The following is a 23,813-nucleotide window of genomic DNA, read 5'->3' as shown; positions in this document are numbered from 1 at the left end:
CTCAATGTCAAAAAAGAGTGACCCTAACTTTTTCTGCAGAAGCTGAAACTTGCTTTTTTGTAGACTTCCAAACAAAGCTTTGTTGCTTATTCTCTGGGTCGAAATGAAGCTATGTCTCATCCACTGGTATCAGTGGATGAGACATGGCTTCATTTCATTGCAGTTCCAGACAAACCTCCATGTGAACAGTCTTGGAATCCAGCATACACAAACACATGTTATATGGAAATGGTCATAGTGAATAACATGAGTGGTTCCTACTGATATTCTCAACATCTCTGCCAGTTGCCTTATTGTTATATCAAGGTTTTCTCTCATGATTACAGAAGCAGTGTTTATAGTTTCTGTGGTGACAGCAGTGGTTGGAGCTCCAGGAGAATCAATTTTTAGGATTGAATCACGTCCATCTTTAAACATTCTAAACCACCTAACGAGCTGTGCTATATGGAAGCACATAATCTACATAAGCCTCTTTTAACATTTCATATGCTTCAGACAGTGAAAAAAATATGGAGGACCCTAAAGTCTCAAAACTTTATTAGACAGTTGGACAGACAACTTGAGTAGTCAAAATCCGCTAATTTTCGTAAAGTCAGACAAATGCTAATAATTTATTGTAATTTTTCCTTGTAGTCGATCTGCAACTTCATTGTGGATTTAAAATAAACTGTGGATTTTTTCCAAAAAGGATAGTATAGGCTATTATGGGAATATTAAATTTTTGAAATATTATATATTTTAAGGCAAAAGGATTCTCTGAACGGCTGCATCTGGGTGAGGTATAATTCGAAAGGTGTTGAAATAGCATATATCAGGAAGGGGGAACGAAGGAAAAAGCAATCTTTAGTTCTAAATCCTTGCATGGGGAGTAATTTGCATAAGCAAATCACTTTTTTTTTTTTTTTTAATGCAGTGAAAGAAGAGCTGTGTTTTCTTTTTGGGTCTCAGTGTTAATTTTTTCTTCTAAACAACTACTCCCTCTGTTCAAATCTGTCCAACAATGGAATATTGTTCTCATATCTAAGGTAGTGTCCTCAGAATCTCTCATGCTTCTTGACTCCACTCTAAAGAGGACAGTCAAGTTAATTTACAATCTATCTCTTACAAACTTTCCACCCTCACAGTTTCTGTTACATGCCTTGACCACTATTCTATTCCAAACATATGCCACAAGCATTTTTACTTTTTATGTTTTTTTTTTATTTATTTATATTTATTTTTCTTCTAAATAATTACTCTTTTTACTCAAATCTGGCCTACCATGGATTACTGTTCCCACAACTAGGGTAGTGTCCCCATAATTTCCCCCATGTTTCTTGACTCCCCTCAAAAAAGGACAGTCAAGATTTATGACCCATCTCTTACAAACTCTCCACTTTCGAAGATGTTCAGTTTCTGCTGCATACTTTTCCCCTATTCCAAGGGTGACCAATTTAATGTGATGCGATCTACTTTTTTCCTTCAAAATGTACCACGATCTACCATCTCAAAAATTTCATTACACAAGGTTAAAAAAGTTAATCAACACATATTGAAAAATGTTGTCTATAAATTTTAAAATTCAATGCAATTCAGAATTCTTATTTTAAATTCATACATATTTAAAATTTTAATTTATGCAAAGTTTGTGTCTTCATGTCATCTGTCAAGCTTTCAAAATCGGCGATATACTGTGATAAGGCAAACCACCGTGAAGTCTTCTGTATGAAAGTCCGTAAGAGTGGAGTGATTCTTCAACTTTGTTTGTTTCAAATATGAAAAGGCCAATTCACATAGATATGTGGAACCAAAACAGGAGTTTAAAAGTTCACTGCATATTTTTACATTTGGGTACTTTTCTCGGCAAACATATTTCCAAAACTCTTTTTCTGATGATCTGGCTTTTAGGAAGATATTGTTTTGCAATATAATAATTTCATTTCAAGTAATTTTCTCCATTTGAAAAATCTCAGCAATTTTTTCTGCAATTTGTTTCGTATCTAAGTCGACAATTAAATGGATAAGAAATAATTGAACTGTCTGCAATTGTTTTAAAATCACTGAATCTGGTTTCAAAATCGTCCACAACATTCTCAATTTCAGAAACGTATTTCTCACTATTAAATTCAAACACAGGATATTTTTGCAAATGATTCTGCATATTTGCAAAATGGTCGAATTTTTTTTTCTTTGAGATCCTTAGCCATTGCCAAAAATTGATATTTAGATGCAGATATATTACTAATCACGTCACACACATTTTTATTTTTTCCTTGTAATTCCAAATTCAGATCACTAAATTTACTGGTAAAATCTGCCAAAAAAGCCAGACCACACAACCACTCCATATCTTGTAGATGCTGATAATCATCTCCCCTTTAATCAACAAATTTTTAATTTCATTCGGCAAATTTCGTAATCTCTGTAAAAACTTACTCCGACCCAGCCACCTCACATCTGTGTGTAATATCAGATCTGGTTTTTTTTTCATAGTTGCATTTTGAAAAGTCTCCTTTGAAGAGATTGTCCTCTGATGGATGGCGCCTCCATAGCCGGGTGAGCAGGAGCAGCAGTGCATAGCACACACTTTTTGATTAGACCGGGGTTCGAGCCGTGACCACCAAATATGGAGGATGTGGAAAGGTCAGGGAATGACCACCGCATATCCCGGAGCAATATAGCCTTAGTTGCTAATGCTCCTAAAAACCAAAACAACAACCTCTCATGGAATTCATGATTTTTGAAGCTATGTCCATAACACTTTTAGTATTTAATCTTTTGCTGGCTACACTTGTTAATGGATAAGTCAAAAAAAAAAAAAATAAATAAATAATGGTAACTCAAAAAAAATGGGAATTCATCATCCTTTTGGCCCAATGTGATGAATCCGTTTGCCACGTCATTGCTTTAGCTCCATCTGTTTGTTATTGATATGAGCTTACATAGTGGTAATTTAATTTTTTAAATAAAATGTTTGAATGAGTTAAATCTATCAAGACCTCTAGTTCTTTCTTTTAACAAAGGCCACACCCAGCAGTTCTCTAGTGGCAGAATCATTGAAAACCATATGAATAACAACGAGCAACTGAGCTGTATCACCGACATCTGTAGATTCATCCAGTTTTAAAGAAAAATACACACAATTAGCAATATGAGCACGGCAATTGTTCGCTCATATTTTTACTCTTTTTTTTTTTTTTTTTGATGCATCACATCACAGTATTTCGAGATAATTGCAGATCTTGAAGAGCACTTTTAATTACATTTTAGTTTTAAAATTTTCAAAAAGAGAATCTGTTATTTCTAAAAATGCATCTGTGATGAATTGACCATCAGAAAATGGTTTAATTTTTTTTGCAAGATGAGACTCACTTTAAATGATACTGCAGTTATTAGTTTAGATTGTAAATTAGGTGTCATGAAGAAATTTTGTTGCACGAATAATCTGGATGTAAGTTCTTTTAATTTATTTTTTCTAAGGTCACTATTCAGCAGAAAATCTGATTGGTATTTACCATGGAGTGCATTGAAGTTCCTTTCTAAATTTCCTTTTTTTGGGTATAGCCACGGAAGCATTGCAAATCAAACAGCAACATTTTTCTTTCACCATTACAAAAAAGTATTCTAATTCCCACTCTTGATGAAAATGAAATGTTTTACTCTTTTTCGTAGTATTCATTTTAAATCAAAAGGTATTAAATTAACATATAAGTACTGTCCAGTTATTAAATCAGCAAAAGCAATGCTTACCGATTAAAACACTAAGTTGCACGAACCGGAAAAATATTCTGTCTGAACAGCTAACAAAGGATAACTGATGAAGAGGATTCCCGAATGAGGAAGTTGTTTCCAAAATAACCGGACAAACACACCACCGTTTATTGCTCTGTTTGATTATATCCTTATAAGAATCAGTTTTGAATGTCTTTGTGATATTTCTCTAAAGCTATTTCTGGAGGTCACAACCATAAAACAATAAAAATGATTTGCACTTTCCGGTTTATTGGGCTTTTCTGTTAGTGCAATCTAATTATAAATGGGTAGTAAACTCAATTTTATTGCTTTTGCGATAATATCGACAGCTGGAATTCTGTGGGATTTTACGTTATTTTGGTGAAATATGTTTCTCCTTCAATAAAATCTTCAATCGTGCAAAAAAAAAAAAAAATAAATAAATAAATAAATTTTCAAAATCTGCTCTTCGTTCCTATTTTTGAAGCTTGGTAAAAAAAAAAAAAATAATAAATAAAATAATGCGCAGGTGGCAAAATCCGCTGCACAATATAAAATTTTGTTAGTATACCTGACTGCGCAAATCGAGGGATGACTGTACTGTATATTTAAAATTCGTCTTGATCGAACGAAATTAAAGCCGCAATCGACTCGTTGGCCACTCCTGCCCTATTCTATTCAAAACCAGTTCAAACATGTGGGATAAGCAATCAACATCCATTTGCTGTACAACTCGAAACTCACAAAACCAACTTTTCCTCTTTAGTTACCCCTTCTACTTCTGTTTACTGAACAACTTTCCTTCACATGTATTTCTCAAAAAAAAAAAAAAAAACATATCTTCTGTCTTCTCATCCTGCAACCCATTGACAGTACTAAAGTACCATAGGTTCCTATATTTTTCATGCCTGGGTTTATAAAAACACTTTCGTGTGTTTTTAACACTCGAAAGTGTTTTTATTAGAAGATTGGCTAGTTCTCTGGGCAAGCTTGATCCATCCAGAATAAATACCACAGACAGGATTCTGGGACCTCTATCCAGAATCACAAGATACCCACAACAGAAATACAATTCTTTACAGATAACAGTTTTATTAATTATATGACTCATGACCTGATCCAATTCTCTAGTCTATTTGCACTTAATTTTCATACCTGGAAGCACTTCAGTTTGAGAGCAAGTCTAACAGAACTAGTACCATAGCCACATATAACTAATCATGTTATGATTACTTAATATGCCTGGGTTTAATGCTTATGTAGTCTAGTTTTAGGGTTGATACTGTTCATTTAATGACACGGAAACTTTATTTTAATGTTAATTTTTTGTAAATTTAAAAAAATGGATTTAATTTTTTTAAAACTTAAATACCTTAGAAATTATTAAAAACTCTTAGAAACTCTTGTAATTTTAAAACTCCAATTTGTCTTCTGGTTTCTTTATAAGTAATTTGAGCATTTCACTAAATTTATGCAGGAATCCCTATTTCAACTCAAACAGAATTCAGGTCAGTAGAATTCAGGCTTCGTTCTAAAAGGGCCAATGTTCATTTTTATGCATACTGTGTTTATAGTATGGCTGAACTATTATTTTGTTGCATACTTCTTATGTGAAAAATGGCCAATGTGTGGCTCTCTTGGTAACAGAAGGCCAATGTGTTCATAAGCCAACATCAATTTTTAGGCATATACTGTATATGTACACACAATAGCATAAAAATTGAGCTTTAAAAACCATGCCACAGAGTTTACCTGGATTCTGTACAGGGTTAGGAAATCAGTAAAAATTTTTCTGCAAATTCAATAAATTATCATTTTTAACACATGATTATTTCATTAAATATAAGACAGTTTTTAACTTTTCAGTAATTTGTGGGATATCCATACGAACTAATCGTAGTCAGCTCCCCAGGGAGATCTCATCTTTCCATAGTACTGATGATTTAAAAAAGTAAATAAAAAATAAAGAATGTCAAAAAAATTTAATTAAATTCCTAAAATCAACAGATAATTTCTCACCTCTCCAGGTTTGTTATAAACATAGCAGTTCATAAACATTGTATTGAAATCTTGAATACACTCGCTTGCTGTAAAATACCAGCAGTTTTCCAGCCTTTTTTTAATTGTTCCCAAGTCCATTGGATGCTTAATAATTTTATGATAATCCTGGAAATGGAAAAAATATACATTTCTTGGGTTAATTACAAAGACATTAACACCAAAATTCTCAAACTGCATTAAAACATTCAATAATCATCTGAGTAAATATTACAAGCATACCTTAACCTAAAGTTTACAGGAGGGAGTTCTTAACTTTTTATCAATGTTGAGCACAGAAAATGCTCAGCCATGAGAATTTCAAACAATCATGAATACACACATCCTGGATTACGTACAATTTTTTTTCTCAAAACCTAGCATTTATGATAATATATCTTATCTTACCAATTTAATTTAATTTAATTTTCTCCCTAAATAATTTTGACCGACATTTAAAAAAAAAAAAAAAAAAAAAAAATTAACTTATATTGCATTTACATTACAAGTACAGAATGTGGAAGCTGGACAAATTGATTACAATAATAAGAATCAAGCATAAAATGGTTACAAAAATAATTTCACTAAATAGTTTCACTAATAATGCAATTTAAATAATTGCATTGTTAGTGAAATTATTTCACTAAATAATTTCACTAACAATGAAATCAGGTACATTGTCTTTATTTCTGCAAGCTACATTAGTCCTCCTATTGATCATTTTTGATATTTTTCATATATGTTATGTTACATGAAATAAAAACTAAAAATTTTAAAAAATTAAACACCTGACTCCAGGTTATTTATGAAATTTTAAATCTACTTCAAGGACTTAATAAACTACTTAAAACTACATAATAATGTGTAGTAAAGTGTTTAATTCTTTTAAATTTTTTATTTGTATTTATGCCAGTCACTATGTTACATTTCATAATTATACTTAAACATTTACAATTTGCAAATGCTTTACAATACACCAGGGGTGGGGTACCTTCAGCCACGGGCAAAATTTCACCCCCAGTCAAATTTGAAATCACTGACTGATGAAGTCCTCTAAAATGCAATATATGAAAAAAAAAACAACACAAGCTTTAAGGGCAAAACAGTCATTTAATATAAGTTGTTTTGAGCACTCCATGAACAAATTTCTGTTAGCCGTAATGCTTGTCTTGTGACATTAAGCAAAATGTCAGAATACGTATGAATTGATGATGTAATAATCACACCATTATTACAGCCAATTTGCATTTAGCATTTGTTTCTCCCCAAAAACCATGCTTGTGTGCATTGGCTCTATCTTATTAGGTCATGTTATTGGTGATGGATAGTGAGTGTTGATTTAAGTTTTGGGTGGTTGTCGGTTGCGTCATTACACATCACTCCAAATTAAGTGCAATATTTTGAATGCTGGCAACATTTATGGTTCATTTGCTTAGTTCTATTTAAGTCAATATTGTAAAGTGCATAAAAATAACCCTTTTCTGCAATGATTAAAAGAAGAAGAGTTGCAGCAAAAGTTCTTTGTTTGAAAAATGGACAAATAATTAATTTTACATGGGAGTAAATGGAAAGTGTGTCTCATTTGTAAAGAATCAGTTGCAGTTTATAAAAACTACAATCTTGAATGCTACTATTTGACCAGGCATAATGAATACAAAAAAAAAATGAAAGAGACTGCATTTAGACAAGCTAACATGTTTAAAAGAATCTTCATGCAAACAGCAAACTATTTTCAAAAGACATATTATTCACAAAAATACATCCGTAACACAAGCAAGTTATGAAGTGTGTGAGCTAATTGCAAAGAAACTAAAACCACGCATCGAACAAGAGGTTGTTAAAGAGTGTATAGTTGAAAATAGATAGTTGAAAATATCAGTTTATCACAGAGGACAGTTTCTAACCATATAAAAGACATGGTTAGCAATATCCAAGTATCCTTGAAACAAGCAGCATTAGAATTTGTGCTTTATTCCATAGCTGTAGATGAGACAACAGATGTAGCAAATACGGTACATTTGGCTATATTTGTAGGTAGGATAATGGCAAAATTACAAGATTTATTTGCCTTAAAATTGATGCACCGGAATACCACAGGCGAAGATCTCTTTTCTGAAGTCAAATCAGCAATACGTGGTTTCGATTTATCCTACTAAAAACTGAGCCGTGTAGTTAGGGACGGTGCACCTTCTATAATCTCAAAAAGGACTTGTTGCTTTAATTAAGAAAGAATTGAACTGTCAACTGGAATCTAATGTGTTAATAGTATATCACTGTCTTATTCACCAATGCTCTGATGTAGTGGTGTCTGTAAAGACAGCAGCAGATCCCACATATGATTCCAACTTCGAACCGTCTGTGTAAACTGGCGCGAAGTCAGAATGTTCAGCTCGGTGTGCTGAATAAAGCTGCAGGTAGACAGATGATGGAGTGTCCAACTTTCCCCAATTTCTAAGGGACAAGTCACATGCTGGAACATGAGCATGCCAGGGTGGAAGGGGTTGCTTTGGTTTTTGGGCAACCTTGTCTACCTTGATATTAAGTTCTTTGAGTAGCTCTTGGAGACGAATACCAAAAGGACAAATGGCAATCTTACGGGTGTTGTAAAACTTTTCCCATTGTGGCTCAAAAACGAATAGCCACGTAGGATGGTCTGGCAGGGATTTCAGTTTTAAAGCATACTTTAGAGACAACTGTTTACGTCGAAGCGATAATGGTAGTTCATTTGCTTCAACGTATAAGCTCTGGACAGGAGATGTTCGATATGCTTCAATAGCTATACGGAGAGCCTGATGATGGACAGGATCAAGCCAACGAAGTACACTGTCTCTGGCCGAAATGTATACCAGGGACCCGTAATCTAGTCTGGATTGTACAAGCGCACGGTAAATGCGCAGTAGGGTGCATCATTGATAGGCTCCTGACTGACGGTACTGAGGTCAAAATTTGCCTGATGTTGGAAGGCAGTCCAGTCAGCCTGATCAGTCTTCCACCGTGGTAACCTGAAAGGAAGACATGGTCTCCCACTGTGTAACGAGGTTATCACAGGGAAGTGATCACTTCGTATGGGTTCTCCTTCACTTCCCAAGTGAGTGAAGGGAGTAGAGAAAGGGAGCAGATAGAAAGATCAATGGCAGAAAACGTACGGGTAGGCATGTGGAAGAATGTGTTGGTTCCCACATTTAAAAGGGAGAGGTCGTTGTCATTTAGCATATGCTCTATGACTCGTCCCCTTCCATTAATGCTAGCACTACTCCACAGGGTGTTATGTCCATTAAAATCCCCTAGAAGTAAGAAAGGGGGAGGCAACTGCGATAAAATATCATCAAGGTCTTCCTAGGAGATGTCAGTCCCAGGTGACAAATAAATTGAACAGACGATTAATAGAAATCCAACTGTAAGGCGAATTGCAACAGCCTCTATGCTGGTTGTAAGTACCAAGGCCTGGACTGGGGTCTGGTTGCCTACAAGGATAGTCACTCCTCGATGAGCAAGACCATCTGAAATTCTGTCCTTACGAAAAATGGTGATGTTATGCATGGTGGGATCATCATTTGCCTTTAGATAAGTCTCCTGCAAGCAAAAGCAAACTGGCTCGTGCTTTTGCAGGAGGGCCTTGATGTCATCAGTATTTCCCTGGAATCCATGACAATTTCACTGTAGGAATTTAGCCATTATTTTGGCTTGGTGGGTCCATCAGGCGGCTTCCGAAGTGCTGAGGGCTTACTTTTTTTTTCAGTTTGTCAGTCTTGGATTTATCTTTTTTTGGGGAAGTGTGGACACTGTCCCGTGTCCATTTCTTCCTCCGCAAAGAGTTCCAAGACTGATTCATCCGGTACCTCCTTATTCTCTACATCCATTGTTTCTGGTGTTACAGATGGCTCTACCGAACTTTTTAGCTTTTCTTTACCAGTTGGTTTTGGTAGTGGTGGAGCACTAGGAGGTACAGATATAGGAGTGGCAGCTAATTGTGTTTTTTGGTGGGCTTTTGTGAACTCAATAAACAGCGTGCAATCGGAATGAATGACTCTCTTGGTGGTATAGTCATCTCAGTTCATGTATCGATAGTGCACTTAGCAGAAACCTTCTGGGCATATGAAGGTTTCCCGCTATTTATTGGTTGGATACATTTTCTGGCCTCTGGGTAGGAGATATTCAGCTCTGTTTTCAGTTTTTGGATTTCTTTTTCATCCTTCCATCGCTGGCATGCTCTAGAGTAGGCGGGGTGCTCTCCTTGGCAATTGACACAGATCGGTTTTGGAGCTGAACATTCCTTGCTCTTGTGGTCTTTAACACCACATCGAGCACAGGCAGGGTTACCACGACAAGATGTGTGTGAATGGCCGTATTTTTGGCATCTAAAACACCGCAGTGGGTTTGGGATATAAATCCTCACTGGGCAGTTTAGATAGGCTGCCTTGATGGAACTTGGAGGCCGTGGGGTGTTAAATGTGAGGATAAGAACTTGGGTAGGGACGAGATTCCCATCCTTCCGTATCGATATTCTCTTGACAGCTGTCACTCCTTGGTCTTTTAATTCAGAGCAGATCTCTTCTTCAGAATACCTCGATATAATACCTCGTGAAGAATTCAGAGTTTTGTGGGGGTTGCGGTGATAGGTATTCCCCCCCCCCCATGAATGTAGAGTTCAAGATTTTTACAACTTTTTTGTGATGGAAGCTTCAACCAAAAGATCACCAGAATGCAGTCGTTTAACGGATTTTGGTGAACCTGCCAACCCTTCTAATCCTTTCTGGATAAAGAAGGGTGACATCTTTCCAATTGACTGTGCTCTCTGGTGGAATGGAGAATGAGGAAAAGCAGTGTCACTGATGGTGGTGTATCCTCAGTCCTGGCTCTTTTTGCAGAGGTGTTTTCTGTGTCATCATCTCGATTAGGTAGGGGCCTTGTTGGGACCACAGAAGAATTTGAATTTATAATACCCATAGGAGTAAAATAAAAATTTCCAATGCCCTAAGTACCTCACCCACCACAGAGCCCTACGAGGGTACACCCACTCGTGAACAAGCAGGTACTGCGTACACGAATGGGACGCCAAGTTAGCTTAGGAGCACCATACCCACGTTTCTAATAAGCCTTGATCCCGTCACAGGACCAAAGGGAGGAAGACTTATTGGAACGCAGTTGACCCTAGCAGTAAGAACCACCCGCCGATTGATCCCAGTTGGGCCGGTCCGGGACCACCCATCTTTTCGAAGCAGGGGCCAAAGTGGTGTATTAAGGCTGGGCCCCTCAACCACCAGGATCCCCTTTAAGTATTCCATGGGTCACGGCGCACGGCTGCACATGCCGGATTCCAAAGATGTAACCCTGGAACCAGGGTATGGGCATTAGATCCCAGTGATGCTAATCTGGAAGCCCAGCAGCATCACTGGAAGGTCCCCTCACCACGTACAGGTGCCCACGTCGAGGGATTTCGCTGGCTAAGTAAAGGGCACATGCTCAAGAGCTTCTACAAGCTGAAAGATGAAGAGAAACTCTTCGTGGATATTAAAGGCCCCCCCATTTAGAGGACCAAATGTAGTTATGTGATTTGGCATTTTTGGTCGATATTACTTAGCTACTTAAATGATCTAAATTTGAAATTACAAAGGCCAAATCAGCTTATTACCTCTCTTCTTGTTAATATCAGGAGCTTTAGATCAATGCTTCAATTGTTTGTAACTCAACTGAAAAAACAATGCATGGTGCATTTTCCAATACTGACAGAACTTATTAATTTTTATTGTTAATAAAATTTTATTTAAAAAGAAATCATGCCCCAGACTAGAGCAGCAAAGCAACGTGCACAAGTAGCTGGAGTGCTGAGGTTCAGGGGAGAACTAAAGGGAGCGATTCTCCAATGCATCACAGCCTAAAAAAATGTGCAAAATGTGACATGTTTGCAGACTTTCTGGAACAGGACATGATCTAGCCATAGAGGATGTCTATGTGTGCTAGGTGCAGAGAATATGAAGAAATTAGACACCAACTCAGAGTTCTGATGGACGGCTATGAGAGTTTGAAGAGTCGGGTAGATGTCCACATGGAATTAAAATGGGGGGGGGGGGGCACAAACTCAGCTGCCCAACTCAATGCCAGATCTCACTCTTGTGCACTAGGCAACAGTGGCAATATTCAGGGCAGAATGCACTGGTCCCACAGGAGCTAGTTATTGTTGGTGACCCAATTGTCAGGGACACGGGAAATATATTGTGTAAAAAGGTTAGGTGGAATAGGACCAATGTATGTCTGCCAGAGCAGGAGTGCAGTAGCACATGCTCTTTGAGTAAACCAGAGTTCAAGCCCCTGACTGCTAAATATGGTCAATCTGCCAACCCACACTGGACCAGCATAGCAGATTATGGTCCATTTCCCTGATTATGAATTGTGGAGGAGGCTTCCATCCTGCAGTGGGTTGATAATGGCTACAGTTTACTTTTTTTTTTCTCTGTCAGCTGCAAAAGTTGATGACGTTGTAGGGTAGATATCTTTTAAGGCACAAAAGGTGATATCACTGTACAGGTTGGCAGTCATGACATTTAAGTGCAGAAGACCTGCAGATTTACTCAACAAGCACAGGTAAGAGTTGAAAAAAATGTCGCAAGTTGGTTAAATTTGAAAGTGTCTGAAATTCTGCTCAGACATGATAGGAGGGAGTATACTTTACAATCAATTCGGCCATTGAGAGATTGTGTAAGGCTTATGGGGTAGAATTTTTCTAAGTGTGGTCTGTATGGGAGAGATTGCTTCTACAGGGATGAAATGAACTTAAATAGAAAGGATGCAAGAAAATATTTGCTAATGCTATCGAGGCAATGTTAGGAGGGTCTGAAAACTGCCAGCTTGGGAGGATTCACAGACTAATAGATTAACAGTAGCCGCAAAAAGAGGTGGAAGTGATTCTTGCACTGCTTCTGCTCGAATGACCAGTCTTTGAGGTTGTCACAGACATTCTCTCAGATATGCCAGATAAGATGTCCTTGCTACCTGGGAGTCTAAAACGCTGATGGAACTGATATTTGGGTGACACTCAAGTCAAGTGTACCCAATTTCGGCAAAGTCTGGATGGTCTGTGACAGCCAATACCTCTGCTTTCACCTTCACCAATGTAGGCAGGGGTCGAGTTGTGGCGCCCACACAACATGGAGGAATGCCACCCCTCTGTGTTACAAGGCACTACTAGTTGGTAGATGACTCCTGCAACCAGTACAATACCACCACTTTGTTTATTAGAGGATTGAAGTGAGGGAACCCATGTTTAGTCTCTAAAGCTAAGTTCCGGTCAACCCTTCCCTATCTCCTCCATCATGCAGTATGATTGATGACTTTAGGTTAAGATGAACATCGTTGCGAGATCCAATATTCCTTACATTTCGAGGGTACAGCTCTAAAACGGTGTTCGCAGGCCAGCCGCTAGTTAGTACACCGGACCGAACCTATCAGTAATGCTCAAGGAGACTTCTGGATCAGCTAGTGTATAATCTTGCTACCTCTACTCTGCCAGATACTGACTGGAGGGAGTACGAGTAGTGTGTGTGTGTGCGTGCGTGCGTGCGTGCGTGCGCGGGGAGCAATATCGAGGCCACGTTACGTCAAGGATCTGGGTATATTCTTACCATGTGCACGCCATATCCAAAAATTTCATTACTTCATACAGCATGTCCCACCGACTTTTTCTTACTAATGAATACACCATGGATTGTCAAATTAATAGAGCTAGCTTATCTGTGAAAAGATCTAAACCTCCCAAGCACTTTCTAATTCATTTAACAAATATATGTGGTCTCAATTCTAATCTCAATGATGTCCATTTCCACTTGCAGTCTGCAAAACTCCATGTACTTTTTCTGACAGAATCTCAGTTATCGGTTGATTCAAATACTGCTCATCTCAGATGCCCAAATTATTCGCTGTATGATTCCTTTCGCCTCAAAGGTGGTACTTGTGCATATGTCTGTTCTGATATTCCCTGTCAGAGACTTGGCAATTTGAAATCTCCTCTCTTTGATCTTCTCTGGCTTAAAATCTCTCTACCTCATTGTGTCAAATTCATCTGTTGTGTCTATCGTTCTCCCAACTCCAATAATCACTTGGAGCTCTTTGACTTCCTCTCTTTGCAACTTGACTTTCTCCAGTCCAACTTTCCTAACAGTGAGGTAATTTTCCTTGGTGATTTTAATGTTCACAACTACAGCTGGCTTCTGTTTTCTAGTCACACCGACCCAGCTGGTCGAGATGCTGAGGCTTGCATAGATTGTTCAATTACCTACAAGAATACCAGACAATCCTAATCATATAGCCAAAACGCTTGATCTTTTTCTCACAAACAACACTTCTAAGTTTGTTTGTTTGTTTGTTTGTTGTTGTTGTTTGGTTTTTAGGAGCATTAGCAACTAAGGCCATATTGCTCAGTGTTTGTTTGTTATTTGGTTTTTTAGGAGCATTAACAACTAAAGCCATATTGCTATGGTGATATGCAGTGGTCATTCCCTGACCTTGCTGCATCCTCCGTATTTGGTGGGCATGGGCTCAAACCCCGGTCTAATCAAGAAGCGTGTGCTACACACTGCTGCTCCTGCCCACCTGGCTAAGGAGGCGCCAACCCTTAAGTACACGGTCGAAGTGAGTGGTCCTTTAGGCACTTCTGATCACAACTTGGTGATTGTCTCTTCTCCAATGGAACCTTTACCTCATGGCTATTCCCAACCTCATGTTGTTTGGCATTACAAGAATGCAAAATGGGATGACCTACGAGACTTCTTTTCCTTGGTCGGATTACTGTTTCAAAACTTCTGATGTCAACGTTTGCTCAGATCGTGTCAGTGAAATTATTCTTGCAGGAATGGAATCCTTTATCCCACACTCCACTTTAAAATCTCGTCCTTTATCTAAACCTTGGTTTTCCAATAAATGTGCTAAGGCTGTTCAAGAGAAGAATGTTGGATATCGTAATTGGCTTGTTTCTAATTCTTCCGTTTCATTTTCTGCCTACACCAAAGCTTGCAACAAATGTAAAGCAGTTATTAATCAGTCCAAACTCGAATTTTGAACAGGCTAAGAGTAGAAAACTTGCTTCTTGCCCTAATGGTAGCTGAGCATTTTGGTCTCTTGCCAAAGCTATTGGCTGCAACTTTTGCCCCTCTCTGCTCCCACCTCTGTCCAAACTAGATGGTTCTGTTTGTTATTTGGTTTTTAGGAGCATTAGCAACTAAGGCCATATTGCTCCGGGATATGCGGTGGTCATTTCCTGACCTTTCCGCATCCTCCATATTTGGTGGTGACGGTCTCGAACCCCGGTCTAATCAAGAAGCGTGTGCTACGCACTGCTGCTCCTTCCCACCTGGCTACAGAGGCACCTCCAGATAGTTCTGTTGTCACTACAGCCAAGGATAAAGCTGACATGCTAGTATTGCATTTTCCTTCCAACTCACGTATTAATGATCTTGGTAAAACACCGCCAACCATTCCCAACGCACTCCATTCAATGCCTCCAGTGGTCTTCCGTCAAAAGGATGTCAGAAGGACTTTGATAAATCTTGATACTAAGAAAGCTCCAGGTCCCGATGGTATTTCTCCACTTGTTCTCAAAACCTGTGCTCCTGAACTTACTCCTATTCTTTGCCGCCTTTTTTCACTTTCTTATTCCAAAGGTGTTTCTCCTTCTGCTTGGAAATTTGCTCATATCCAGCCAGTTCCTAAAAAGGGTGACAAATCCCTCCCATCCAATTATCGTCCCATTGCAATTACTTCTACTCTTTCTAAAGTAATGGAGAAATCAATTAACTGCCAACTCTTAAACTACCTAGAAACTTTCCGTCTGATCAACGATCGCCAGTGTGGATTCAGTCAGTGTTGATCCACTGGTGATATTCTGGCTTATGTTCAATGGAAAGGTTCAGTGAAACACAAGTAGTTGCCATTGACGTCTGAAAGGCTTTCGATCGTGTTTGGCATAAAGGTCTTCTAAACAAGCTTCCATCTTATGGTTTGCCAACTATATTTTGTAATTGTTTATCCAGTTTTCTCTCTGATCGCTCACTGAGGGTGATGGTAGATGGCTCTGTCTTCTAACTTCTCCACTAATGTCGGTGTCCCTCCAAGGTTCAGTTCTTTTCCCCTTGTATATTAATGACCTTCTTCCATTGACTGGAAATCCTATCCATAGTTTTGCCGACGATAGCAGACTGCATTCCACTTTCCATTTTGAGAAACCTTGTCCTGTTCAATCAGGTTCAACTTCTCGAAAATCTGTTAGCAACTCCTTCAATGCTGATCTTCAAGTAATTCTCCAGTGGGGCAAAGACAACTTAGTTGATTTCAACCCTTCTAAAACTGTTTTGTCTTATATTTCACAAAAAGGATTCTTCTGCTCCTATGCTTATCTTTGGTGACAATCCGATTTCTAGGCAAAATGATATATCTCTTTTGGGGATTACCCCGACTTCTAATCTCTCTTGGCACAACCACATTACAAATATTGCTTCCTCTGCATCTAAAAAACTTGGTTTTTGCTTTAGCTCTCGGCGTTACTTTTCTTCCAAACAGCTGCTCACTCTGTATAAATCGCAAATCCACCCTGCCATGGAATATTGTTCCCACATCTGGGGTGGTGCCCCCAAAACCTGCATGCCTCTTCTACAGATACGAATTATTTTCTGTTTCAGACTACTATTGAAGTACACTTTTCTTTGAAAATTTGTTCCATTATCGATTTCGCAGATCACATAACTTCATTTTTATTTGCCATAGCAAAACATCTTTATTAATGCCATTTAATTTATTTGGATTGCTTAAATATCTAATAAGAAACACTTAACACTTTATTATAAAAAGCTGCTGTTTAATTTCCTTTAAAACTTATTACTTAAAATAGAATTTTGTTTTTCCAAATTACGAACGAGGAATCTAAAAATTGCTTCACTTGTTAGACGACTGGAGTTATGATTACTTAATGCAGCAGTTCTCAAACTTTTTGGTTCTCATTACCCCTTTACCCTTTTAAAAATTATTGAGGACTCCAAAGTCTTAGTATAACATCTTAGTATTATTATGAAAATAGTTTTGACCTGGCTGACCCCCTGAAAGGGTCTCAGGGGTTCCCCCAGACAGCACTTTGAGAACCATTGACTTAATGCTTCAACTGTGAGTTGCATGGGTTTCAAGCATTTTAACATTTTTTTGGATACCTGTCAAACACAAGCAATTGCTCTTGACATTTCAAAGGCTTTTGATCATGTTTGGCGTAAAAGTCATATAAACAAGCTTCCATCTTATGGTTTGCCAACTATTTTTTGTAATTGGTTATCCAGTTTTCCCTCTGATCGCTCACTGAGGGTGATGGTAGATGGCTCTCTGTCTTCTAACTTCTCCACTAATGCTGGTGTCCCCCAAGATTCAGTTCTTTCCCCCACTCTTTTCCTCTTGTATATTAATGACCTTCTTCCATTGACTGGAAATCCTATCCATAGTTTTGCTGATGATAGCACATTCCATTCCACTTTCCACTTTGAGAAACCTTCCCTGCTCAATCAGCTTCAACTTCTCAAATATCCACTAACGATTCCTTAAATGCTGATCTCCAAGTAATTCTCCAGTGGGGCAAAGACAATTTAGTTGATTTCAATCCTTCTAAAACTCAGTCTTGTGTTCGATCTTGCAAAAAGGATTCTTCTGCTCCTATGCTTATGTTTGGTGACGCTCCATTTCTCGACAAGATGATATATCTGTTTTAGGGATTACCCTGACTTCTAATCTCTCTTGGCACAAGCACATTACAAATATTGCTTCCTCTGCATCTAAAAAACTTGGTTTTCTCTTTTGCTCTCGGCGTTACTTTTCTTACAAACAGCTGTTCACTCTGTACAAATCGCAAATCTGCCCTACCATGGAATATTGTTCCCATATGTGGGGTGGTGCCCCCAAAACCTCTCTCAGGCTTCTTGATTCCATTCAGAAGAGGGCAGTTGGGTTAATTAATGATTCATCTCTAACAGAGTCTCTCCACTCGCTGTCTCATAACGTACTGTTTCTGCTGCATGCCTTTTCTGCAGATACAACTTTTCATCTTCCTCGTTTATTCATTCAACTGCCGTTTTCTGGAACAACCTTCCTTCGTACGTATTTCCTGAAAATTACAGTGTACAGAAGTTCAAGTCCAATGTCAACAAATATCTTCTTTTGCCTTCTCAACCTCCAACCCAAGCACGGTACTAAGTACTATAGGTTCTAATAGCTCTAGAGTTTGGGGTTTACATTAAAAAAAAAAAAAAGCCTAGAGAGCAAGTTGCTGGAGATTCTGGGGTGGCACTACAAAACTGGGTGGTACTACACTCAGGGTAGTGGAGAATGAAAAGGACCTGAGGGTAATTGTGCAGTCAGATATGAAATTTTCTGAATAGTACAGACAGGCTGCCAGAGCAGGTCGTGGGGTCTTGTCAATGACATACAGGAATTTTGCGAGCAGGATAAAGAGGTGATTATCCCCTTGTATAAGGCAATGGTCAGGTCACGGCTTGAGTACTGCGTACAGGTATGGAAGCCTCATTTTAGGAAAGATGTAGAGTTGCTAGAATGAGTACAGAAAGGGTAAAAAGACTGGTGAGGGAAACAAAGAGGTGCTCTTAAGTTCTGCAAATTGCAGCGTCTGGAGACTAGGCAACTGCAATCTGATTGAGGTGTATAAGGCTGTGAATGAGCAGGCTCAATGCCGATGGGATTCTTCCTCTTGCTCAGATTACAAACCTGAGGGGGCGTAAACTGAAATTGAGGAAAGATAGTTGTTGAATAGATGTTCGGAAATTTGCCTTTAGCCAGTGGGTAATTGATTGCTGGAACAAACTTCCATCTTTTGTTGTGGAAATTGATAACTTATATAAATTCAAGGAAGAATTTGAAAAACTTTTGGAGCGAATGTATAAGTGAAATAGAGGGTTGTTTTTTTTTTTTTTTTTTTACTGATGCTGTATAAACTTGCTTTCTTGCATCATTTGCCTCTACTAATGCTAATGCTAACTGAAAGCTGAATCGATAGTGGAGCATGCTGCAATGTTCCAATCTTTTCAATCAATTTCAAAAGAGATTTCAAGAATTATGAAATCAAATTAAAAATGTGCAAAACACCTTTTGATGTAGTGCCAGATGAAGCTCCTGATTCCATGCAACTAGAATTAATTCATTTACAATTGGATAATACTTTGAAATCCAAATTTAATAGTGTATCCTTTTTGGAATCTTATAAATGCTATGTAGATACTGAAAAATATCCAATTTTGAGGAATCATGGATTGAAAATTGCATCACTGTTTTCTACCACTTACCGATGTGAACAGTTTTCTCAATATTAAATTTAGCCAAGAACCATTTGTGTGCTAGACTTGCAGATGATAATCTTGCAAACTAACTAAGAATTGCTGTATCATCAGTGCCATCTAATATCTCTGAGCTTTTCAAAGGAAAGAAGAACCAATATTCGCATTAAGGCGTACGTTAAAAGTTTCATTAAAATTAAACCTGTAATGTCTTTGGTATTTAAAGCATAATATTCACTATTATTTGGTATTTAAAGCAGTTAAGTTTCAAATTTAAGATTATTTTTCTCAGCAAAGATGTCCCCCCCCCCCAACAGATTCTTATGCATTTGCAATTTGCCCCTGGTATTAAAAAGGCTCCTGACCCCTGCAATACACCATTAGGAAAAGTTGTCTCTTGCCTCTATGTGAAAATAAGATTGGAATGCCTACCAGATTTGGGCCATTCGGGTTGAACATCATAAAGTCACTCATGCTATTTATTGGAAATAGCATGAATGAGCTATTATCACTGAACTGAAACTGTACATCTTACAAATTTGAAAAGTGAACAGAAATGGAGAGTGGAGGGGGGGGTTCATAAAATTTGGAGGCTTAGAATATCTAGTGATAATTTCAAAATGAGGTTTCTAATTTTGAAGATCAAAATTAGATGCCATGCACCCTTTTGGGCCATAGATCAAAATATGAAAAATGGGAAGCCCCACAAAAAAAAATTTACCCACAATCAACAAACAAGAGGTTGGCAGACTCAACAATGAACATCAGCTCAAGAGCATACTCCATATTCAGAAATAAAAATCAGTAAAGATGCTGTATCTGTCATCCATTCATCCAGCAATGTATAAAAGGATAAATGATTAGGATCTCATTTTAACAAGTTTCATTCAACAGAAATTCTGCAGCCTCCATATCCTATGAATTTGCATTAGTAGTGGCAAATGATGCAAGAAAAGCAAGCAAGCAAGCTTATAAAGCATCGCAAAAAACACTTCCCATTTCACCTATCCATTCCCTCCAATAGTTTGTCTATTTCTTCCTTGAATTTGATTAAGCTATCAAATTCCATAACACCAGATGGAAGTTTGTTCCAGCAATCAACCACTTTCTGGCTAAAGGCAACACAGTCTCTTCTGCAAATGCAGAACTGAAGCCTTTCTTGGTAAGAGCACCCTTTTGTTCTCCTCATCAATCTTGTTGCCCTTCTCTGTACTCTTTCTAGCAACTCTACATCCTTCCTAAAATGAGGACTCCAGACCTGTATGCAGTACTCAAGATGTGGCCTGACCATTGCATTAAAAAATTCACCTCCTTAACCCTGCCAGCAAAATTACTGTATATCACTGGCAAAACCACGTGTGCTGTCCAGGCAGCCTGTCTGCACTGCTCAGAGAATTTCAGAGAATATCTGACTGCACAATTATCCCCCAGGTCTTTATCGTTTTCCACTACCCTGAGTGTAGTACCACACAGCTGGAACATTAATCTGAGATTACTGCTACCCATATGCAATACTTTGCATTTATCAATTGTCATTTCTCAGCCCAACTACCTAATTTTTCTAGATCTCGTTGCAGTAGCATATTATCATTACTGTAATTAACCACAGTGCCAACCTTTCTAATTATGCCTGATATATACCTTCATCAATATCATTAATAAATAACGAAAAATATATGCAAAAATGAATGAAAAATAAACAGAATCTCACAGCCTTCAGTAATTATCCATCGCAGCTCCTGACAAACCTCCATACAAACTTGCTGTTACCTTGGAACCAAGCATGCACAAACATGTGTCACATACAAATGTGTCATAGACCTCTCCTGGCAGCCTGTCTGTACTGCTAAGAGTACTTCATATCTGACTGAACAATTAGTGTAGTACCACACAGTTGGTACATTACTTTGAGGCTTTTGCATTGTCAATGTTAAACTGCCATTTCTGGGCCCATTTGATTATTTTTTTTTTTAGATCCTGTTGCAGTAGCATTCCATATTCCTTGGCATTAACCACCCAGCCATCATATGATGATACAGCCTTGTATCATCACATGAGCAGAGCGAAGCGACAGTTGCCGATCATGTGATAAGAGCGGGGTGGTACTGAAACTGCAGTGTTGCCATGCATTTTGCCGAGAGCTATAGCTGACAATGTACAGTAACTTGCTAAGACCAACTTTAATTCGAAAACAAGAGCCAATCGACAAACTTTAATGAGGTTTTCGTGTTGAGCAGCATAAAATTAGTCAAGATTGGGTATTTTTGTTTTTATAACGTTTTACGTGTTGACCAGTGTAATCAGATCAAGAGTATTACTCCCTCTCTAACATGCTGCTGTAGAAAACAGTCATCCAATAAATCCACAAACGTCTTGCTAGTCTATGAGTGACCATCCCACAAGTTCCAGTCGGTATCTGGAAAGTTAAAATCTCCCATTATAATAAAGACATTTTGATTTCCTAGTCCACTCTGTTTCTCTGTCCAGCTGTTCATGTGTTAAGCTTAATGACTCATCAGAGTAAAATTAGGTTTATAACACACTCCTACTCTCATTTTTGCTTTCCCAGTGATAATGTCTCACCAAACTGACTCAACATTGCATTTGCCACCCATGTCAACTGGATGGACCACCTTACATTTTATGTCTTTCTTAACTAAGAGCACAACCCCTCCCCTCCCCCCCTACCTATCCTGTCTTTCCTTTCTGTACACACTGTACATCCCCATATTCAAATTCTGCATCCCTTACATCTGTATGATACCACATCTCTGATAACCCAACGATCTTTTAATGTATCGACCAGCACTTCAAATTCATCAAATTTATTTACTACAGTCCTAGCATTAGTGTGATGCATGTATACACGCACCTGTTCTTACTCTGACTTACTCTAACACATGCATTTACTTGCTCCATAATGATTCCTAACAGCCCTTGACATCTCCAGTACTTCGATTTCCAGGCGCTGCTTTCATTCTAATAGAAGCAGTGCAAGGATCACTCTCATCTCTGTCTGCAGCTATTGTTAATCTATTAGTCTGTGTATCTCCTCCCACCACAAGTTAACATTTTTCTGAGCAGCTAACAGCATCAGCAAATAATCTTGCACTCTTTCTATTAAAGTGTATCCCACCACTGCAGAAGCAGTTTCTCCTGTTAACAAGGAACAGACCACGCTGAGAAAAATTCTACTCCATAAACCTTGCAAAATCTCTCCATGGCTGAATTGATTGACAACACTCTCATCATATACTCCATCCTATCGTGTCTAGGCAGAATTGCAGAAACTTTCAAATTGAATCATAACTCGCAACTTTTTTTTCAACACTGACCTGTACTTTTTAAGTAAATCCACAGATCTCCTACACTTAATGTCATTATTGTTGTCAATGTGTACAACAATATCACCTTTTGTCTCCTTAAAAATGATATCTGCTCTACAATGTTATTAACTACAATGTCAGTAATAATATGCAGTAGCAGTAATTTTTACTGCTTAGAAAAGTGATGTCCAACCTTTTCCCCATACAGGGGCTGTATTCAAAGTTAGATTTGTTTCGGGTGCCACACAGATTGATTCGAGAAAAAATTGTTGCATTTTCTATATCTTGTTACTCGTAAAAGGAAGTTTCTATTTTCATGTTACCGTTTTTTTTCTTTTCAAGCTATATATAAAAAAATGCAAATTCCCAGCACTTTAATGTGCAACAAATCTGTGTCAGTGATTTATTTTTCATATTTCATTAAAATTATAAAAATAAGACTTACTTTCGTTTAAATACTTTACTTTTGTTTCTGTTTTAAATATTTCACTTTTGTTTTAAAAAAAATACTTTACTTGCTTTTAAATGCTCAGTTTAGAAAATTTACAACTTGAAAAGGATCACTGCTTTTCAATATTAAGGTGAATGATATAATGATAAACCTAAAATTGAAATACAGTGGATTCCAGTTATTTGGGCCACCAGTAATCGGGGCAGCCATTTATTTAGGGCAAATCTTAAAAAAACAGAACCCAATAGAGAAAATAGCCAGGTTTACTTCGCTTAATTGGGACAACATGCTGTGTTTAATCGAGGCAGGAGACCGCAGCACTGGAGATTACCCTACGATTGTTTCCGATCGAGCCACGTGGTACGGTCAGATTTCTGGTGGTCACAACCATAAAACAATTAGCAGTCACCTGCTTATTGGGCTTTTCTGTTAGAGCAATCTATCATAAATGGATAGTTAACTCGATCTTATTGAATTTGTGATAATAGCGACACCTGGAATTCTGTGGGTTATTACGGTAATTGTGGGTTATTGGGCTTTTCTGTTAGAGCAATCTATCATAAATAGATAGTTAACTCGATCTTATTGAATTTGTGATAATAGCGACACCTGGAATTCTGTGGGTTATTACGGTAAAATGTGTTTATACTTCCATGGAATCTTCAATCATATAAAAAAATTAATTTTCAAAATCTTCTCTTCATTCCTATTTTCTTCGTAACTTGTTACTCCGTTCTCACTTGCACGTATCGTGTTACTTGCAATTTGTGTGTGCTGCGTTCTTCGTTATTGATTGCTTATCTTTTTACTGTTTTAAATTTTAACCCCCAACCAGAAATGTCAGTGAACATAAATGTCAACTAGTTAGTATGTACACATTACAGTATATATTAATTATTCCAATTATCACGTATATTCTTCCGATTTTCACATATCATTTAATTTTTTAATTGGTAAGATAATAAAGGGTAAATTTGT

The 23,813-nt window shown here is 37.8% G+C and overlaps 1 protein-coding gene across 13 annotated transcripts in view; it reads right to left on the bottom strand.

The window, feature by feature from the left end:
• The window catches only part of LOC150087201 (bromodomain-containing protein 2-like), a 736,023-nt gene that overhangs the window by 640,220 nt on the left and 71,990 nt on the right, over positions 1 to 23,813 (bottom strand). For all 13 annotated transcript variants that reach the window (XM_090373020.1, XM_090373014.1, XM_090373018.1 and 10 more), the window contains one exon: positions 5,731 to 5,877. In XM_090373020.1, the coding sequence (XP_090229146.1) occupies positions 5,731 to 5,877 (147 nt within the window). The remainder of the gene's footprint in view (positions 1 to 5,730; positions 5,878 to 23,813) is intronic.

Source organism: Mastigoproctus giganteus, chromosome 4 (genome assembly GCF_048544385.1).
Source record: "Mastigoproctus giganteus isolate SK-2022 chromosome 4, ASM4854438v1, whole genome shotgun sequence".
Taxonomy (NCBI): Eukaryota; Metazoa; Arthropoda; class Arachnida; order Uropygi; family Thelyphonidae; genus Mastigoproctus; species Mastigoproctus giganteus.
This window is presented reverse-complemented; position numbering and strand designations above follow the sequence as displayed.